The sequence below is a fragment of the Notothenia coriiceps genome, unplaced genomic scaffold (assembly GCF_000735185.1).
Source record: "Notothenia coriiceps isolate Sejong01 unplaced genomic scaffold, NC01 NC01_scaffold00019353, whole genome shotgun sequence".
Classification (NCBI taxonomy): Eukaryota; Metazoa; Chordata; class Actinopteri; order Perciformes; family Nototheniidae; genus Notothenia; species Notothenia coriiceps.
The window spans coordinates 840,640-846,620 of NW_011352054.1; the positions used below are offsets into that span (position 1 = coordinate 840,640).

Genomic DNA, 5,981 nt, shown 5'->3' on the forward strand with positions numbered 1-5,981 from the left:
GGATTATGGGTAATGCTGCAATGATCTGTTTGGTGTTTGGAGCCAAACACTTCAGAGACATGTTTTGTATATATCTGAGACCTATAATATATTGATGGAAAACAGTATAATAGGGGACATTTAAAACACCAGAGTGAAACAATAATGCAAACAAATATTTTCCGTGTGGTCCAGATAAAGGAGTCTTGTTTTTGGGGCGACAACTTTGTGATGAGCGGCTCAGACTGCGGCCACATCTTCATCTGGGACCGACACACAGGGGAGCACCTCATGCTGCTGGAGGCCGACAACCACGTGGTGAACTGCCTGCAGCCGCACCCCTACGACCCCAGTGAGTGCCCCCGCACCCCCACTCAGAAACAGAATCTGAACACTTCATTGAACCTGCCAGGAAATTGGGTTTTGTAACAGTTGCTCCATTTAATTCAAATTAAGGAGATAAGGGCTGCAAACATAATCACTTTTAAAAACCCATTTCTAAAACATGTGATTTTTATGTATATTTTTATTACATTAGATTTTACTCTCATTTTGTGAAGGCTCTTTGTAACTCTGTTTGAAACATGCTATATACAAGATTATCATTATTATCATTGTTTTAGAATAAAATCAAATAATAAACATAAGAAGGTAAAGTAAAACATGTGCCCATTATAAAACAACAATAAAAAGGTGAGAATTTAATATTACAATCTATACAGTGGTGTAGTAGTATTGGGAATTATTGAATTATTTATATTAATTATTGATCAAAATGTCGATGTAATACAGAAATGATCCTAAGTGAGTATTGAACGCTGTTTGAAGACTATCCCACGGGGAGTTTAAGTGTGTAACGGTGATTTTCCGTGTGTTTCAGTTCTGGCTTCTTCGGGGATTGACTACGATATCAAGATTTGGTCGCCACGGGAGCAGGCGGCGTCTTTCAACAGAATCCTCGCTAATGAGGTATGACCGTGGATCGATTGTTTAATGCTGATCTGCTCATAAACAATATTATATATTCCATCGTGTTCAAAAAGAGAGGATGTCAAATAGTTAAGCGACATAATGGAAGTGTACATTTATGTCGGTTAAGGTGTGCTTTTTCTCCCCTATTAAATCCCCTACACTTTTGTGACCTCCAAGTGCAACAAACCATATATAACATGTTCATTTGTGACCTTATTAACATGTTATTTATGGTGTAAGTTGCCGATAAATGGATTGTGTTTCTGTTTCAACTGCTGGTGTCACCTAACTCTAGCCAAGAAAATAAAGAACACCGAGTCCTGAAACTGACTATATAGAGAGACGAAGTCCCTCCCTTTCCGGGGGACCTCCCCCATGGGACCTTATTTCGGAAAAAGTATGTATTGAAGTCAATGGAGAGAGAAAAGTTATCTTTCGATCCCGTTTGAATTGTGCCACGAATCACACACATATGATGTTTGTCAATTTCCATGTCAAAAAAGTCAGTTTGTCGTAAAACTGTTGAAATATAAGACTATGACAAATACGCAACTAGAAAGACTACAAATCCCAGAGTCCTGGTCCCGCATGCTGGCTCTCACGGAACCGACTAACTCCCCTTGTGTGTATGTACAGCTCTCAACATGCCCAGACTTGTAGTGATTTTCACCTCCTTTAATACTTTTCGCCTCATTCTGAAAGAAAGAAGTGAAATGTGCCAACGTGACGGCCGTCTTGGTGTGTGGTGCGAGATGGGAGATGTAGTTCATTGAGCGGTTTTGCACAAAAAAAAGTGTTACTTCACATTTTAACGACAAATTTTATTTTTTTGACTTGCAAAATTATCTTTTAAATTGACAAACATCATATGTGTAATTCGTGGCACAATTCAAACGGGATTGAAAGATAATCTTTCTCTCTCCATTGACTTCAATACATACTTTTTCCGAAATAAGGTCCCATGGAGGAGGTCCCCCGGAAAGGGAGGGACTTCGCCTCTCTATGAAGAGAGTTCATTTCAGGGTTTTAGATCTTATACATGAGGTGGATTTGAGCTGATGTTTTGAGTTTTTTGTTCAGATGAGGGTACTTTGTCTTTTTAAACCTTCCTCCCGTTTGTCAGATTATTCACATTCCTTCTTTGTCTTTTTAATTTCTCCTATTTTGTCTTTAGGTAATCACTCGAAATGAGCTGATGCTAGAGGAAACCAGGAACACAATCACAGTCCCGGCTTCTTTCATGCTCCGAATGTTGGCCTCCCTTAATCACATCAGATCAGGTACAAACACACTCTCTCACATTTATTTCATCGTGCAAATGGTTTAAGTATTCTCACCAATTAATGTCGTTTCCTGTCCCCTTCTTTGAAATCTTGCTTTGTTTGTCTTCAGATCGACTAGAAGGGGATCGCTCCGAGGGTTCGGGACAGGAGAATGAGGAAGAGCAGTAGCCTGCGGGCATTTTAAATTGAAAGAAAAAAACTATTTCTTCTTGCTGTATAGCACATGAAAAAAAAAAACCCTGAGATTTGTACAAGTATAGTGTAGAATACTTCCTTTTGAAAACTAGTGTAATTTCTAGGCCCCCCCCCTGTGTTTTTTTTATGACTTTCTTACTGATGTTTCTGTATGAGGATAATCTACATCTGTGTGAATGCAAGAGGCAAAGGACGTCAGTATATATATATATTAAGTGTGAGAATAATGGCGGCTGGAGTGCAAGGATGTTAAGTGCAATATTATTTTGTTGAGAAAGTGAGCTTTGATCAGTGTTAACGTGTGACATTTTGAATTTGTAGCACAAAGCTAAGAATTGTTGATGTGCTGCTCCGGCAGTTACGCATGTAAACAAGGACTTTAAGTAAAAACATACTTGGAGAATGCTTTCATTTTATTGTTAAAGAAAAAGAAGCTGTGGTTCTTCTCCCTGACGGGGACATGTTAATACATGTTAATACATTATAATCTTTTATACAATTTGGAGAATAAAATAAAACCATGGCATCTCAAAGATGTCTGGAAGTTATAAGTTTAAGACGACTGTGAAAAATCCACAACAATATGAGCGACGTTAGACAGCAAAGAACATCTTTTATTCTTCAGATACGAATGTTGGTCATTATTAGAGCCGTACCAAATACTTTCAAGCTTTGACGGCTGAGCAGCTCTCATAGGAAAGAATGAGACCCCGCCTCCGACGCTGTATCCAGTTCTTATTATACATCCATGGGAAAAACAGGCACTCGCTTGTTTCATTCTTTTGCGGTCTAGATTTCTTAAACATTTTTTGAAGTGAGAAGTTGTCCGTCAGTCCGTGTGTCGGACCCCCCCCCACCACCCTCTCTCTTTTCCTCCGTACCCAAATCTCTAAAAACGGGGCTACAACGGAGCTGATCCAGATTTGATAGACATGGTTACATTACATGTTACTTGTTACACGCTTTTATCCAAAGCGACTGACATACTCAATACTGTGGGCAATCCCCACAGGAGCAATTTGGGGTGAAGTGTCTCAGGGACACAACGACATGCTGACTGCAGTGGGGTTTGAACCTGAACCCTGATCCCAACACCAACGCACAACCCACTGCACCACACGATAGGTGACCTTTAATGAGGGACAGCCCCAGTTTGTTAAATATTGCAGGCGAGTGTTGTTTTGGTCGCTGTTGTAAAATTCCTCTTCACAGCAACACGAACAAAACATAATATAATAATGGTTCAGACAATTTTATGTAAAAAAGTTTTAATATAAGAATTTTGATACAAAACTTTGATGCACATATTTGTTTGAATACTTACTGTATAGTGAAAATCAAAAGGTTACATCACTTCTCAGGTGTATAGTACCGTTCAAATATAATACAAAGATACGAGGTAAGACTGAAGCGCTCCTTACAAATGGAGGGTATCTGAGGTACACCACATGTACCAACTAATATCAACTAAGACACATTGTGAAGATTAAGACCAGTTTCTCAGACATTTCAACTCTGAACACAATTTCATTTTGATTTCAAAGATAAACAACGATTTATTTCTGATGTGGTCCGTGTATACTTCTCAATAAGCATAATATAATGAAATGTGGGACTTTGCTTGTGCATTAATATAACAGTCTTTTCTAAATGATTAAATCTGATTGCTACTTAATGTCCTGTTCACTACATCACAGCTCAGGCCCTACCTCGGGCAGTAAGCCGAAACGACTGAACACACAGTAATAATTGCCTTTACTGGTTGAGTGGTTTCTATGAGAACAAGCACACGCTGCATGTTCAAGTGCAATAACTTAACAAATAATCATGAAATGCCAGAACTTTCTTAATTATACTCACTCTGCAGATACCATCAGGCCTGAGCAACACATACACACTTTTTCACTGTTGAGGTTTTCTTATAAGGAATTCAAATACACAGTTTACCTTTAAACATTTCCTATTTCCTATATTTTGTCCTAGCATTCATTGGGGTAGAAGTTAAAATAGCCCCTGGAAAGACTTCAGTCAACATCTACAGGCAGCTTTGTTTACAATCCACGCTATGAAGCCTTTTTCCCACCCGACTTTTACACTCATCGTTGGAAAAGCTCAGGGGTTCCTCATTTTGAACAATGTCCTAGTAAGCCACGAGAATGTGTGACAATGAACCAATGTTTATGATCATTAGGGCTGTTCCGGATATTCGGTTGTTGTTGCTATGGAAACAACGTGACGGAGAAAAGTCATATCTACACATAAAGACGGAGAAAGTAAACGGTTAGCACCCCCCGAAGAGGCACAAGCTCTTACGTTATTGGAGATTTCCATAAATTCAATTAAAAAAAGAAATGCGAATATCCGAAATTGAAACCCGAATAGTACTCCAACGAACGAATATTCGGATACAGCCCTAACGATCATTACGAACACATAATTATTATTTTTTGTGTGTATTTCAGATTGACGCTGCAAAAATGTGTGACAGCAGCAGAGAAATAAGAATAATAGAAAGTACGCTGGATTTGAGACTTCACTAGGCTCACTACAGCAATCAGATCATTACGGTTACAGTAGTAAAAGGCTTCCTATTTGAATCCATAACAAAGCTTGGAAAGAGACTGCTGGTGTGTAATTGGTCCAGCGTAGTGGAATGAATACCGTGCTCTTCACTAATCATTTCAAGTATTGAGTACCCATATGTAGAGAGATCAGACTTCATCAAAAGCACCACAGCTCGCAGTCTATAAACGTGTTTAAACAAATGTACAGACCTGCTGTGTTCAGGCTAGTTTTTCCTCCATGTCCTGCTCTTCTTCATCTCTGTCATCTTTAACGATCCCTTCGTCGATACTTTCCAGCCTTAGTCTCTGACCGTCCAGGTATCTGGGTCTCGGTGCTGCCCTGGTCGTAAACAGTCCCCCCGGTAAAGCCAGACCCTCGCCGAACATGGTGAGCTTAGCGTCGCTCTCTATGGCCATCGCCAAACATGATGCGAAGTTGTCGAGAGATTCGTGTTCCTGTGTGTGGATTTGAACTGAGGATGTGTTGTTGTTTTCAGCTGAGGAGAAAAATGCAGAAGCCATTACACAAATGGTACAGTCAGTGTTTTGTAACTTTCTGACCATAAAGTAACGTTTCAACCGGAAAAGCAATTCAGGCTCTCGCCCACTAACAGGATTTTTAACAATTTGTTTGTTTAATCTGTAAAACACTGTTTTGTAGGCTATATCTGTGAAGCGCAACAATATCTCATATTCAGCCTTTCAACGAACCTTGTGCTTCCTGCGATTTAAATATTGCACTAGGTCATATTGGAATTTCGATAACATTTCGCTAAATGTGGAAGAGCCCAAAACTGCTGTTCATTGAATGGCTACAAAAGAGTAATTCCTCAAAAAATGGCCAACATGAAAATTAGGGATCCTCCGATCGCCAATTTTGGGGCCGATAAGGTCCTTTTCCGGGGGACCTCCTCCATGGGACCTTATTTCGGAAAAAGTATGTATTGAAGTCAATGGGGAGAGAAAGATTATCTTTCGATCCCGTTTG

General features: G+C 39.6%; 2 protein-coding genes across 2 annotated transcripts in view; one reads left to right on the forward strand and one right to left on the reverse strand.

Moving 5' to 3' along the window:
• Positions 1 to 2,829, forward strand: part of LOC104951964 (DDB1- and CUL4-associated factor 6-like) — a 16,150-nt gene extending 13,321 nt beyond the window's left edge. The window contains exons 8-11 of the mRNA XM_010778711.1: positions 175 to 331; positions 860 to 948; positions 2,126 to 2,231; positions 2,344 to 2,829. Of these exons, the coding sequence (XP_010777013.1) occupies positions 175 to 331; positions 860 to 948; positions 2,126 to 2,231; positions 2,344 to 2,402 (411 nt within the window). The 3' untranslated portion in view covers positions 2,403 to 2,829. The remainder of the gene's footprint in view (positions 1 to 174; positions 332 to 859; positions 949 to 2,125; positions 2,232 to 2,343) is intronic.
• A 1,931-nt stretch (positions 2,830 to 4,760) lies between these two features.
• Positions 4,761 to 5,981, reverse strand: part of gpr161b (G protein-coupled receptor 161b) — a 9,018-nt gene continuing 7,797 nt past the window's right edge. Inside the window, exon 6 of the mRNA XM_010778695.1 lies at positions 4,761 to 5,490. Within this exon, the coding sequence (XP_010776997.1) occupies positions 5,213 to 5,490 (278 nt within the window). The 3' untranslated portion in view covers positions 4,761 to 5,212. The remainder of the gene's footprint in view (positions 5,491 to 5,981) is intronic.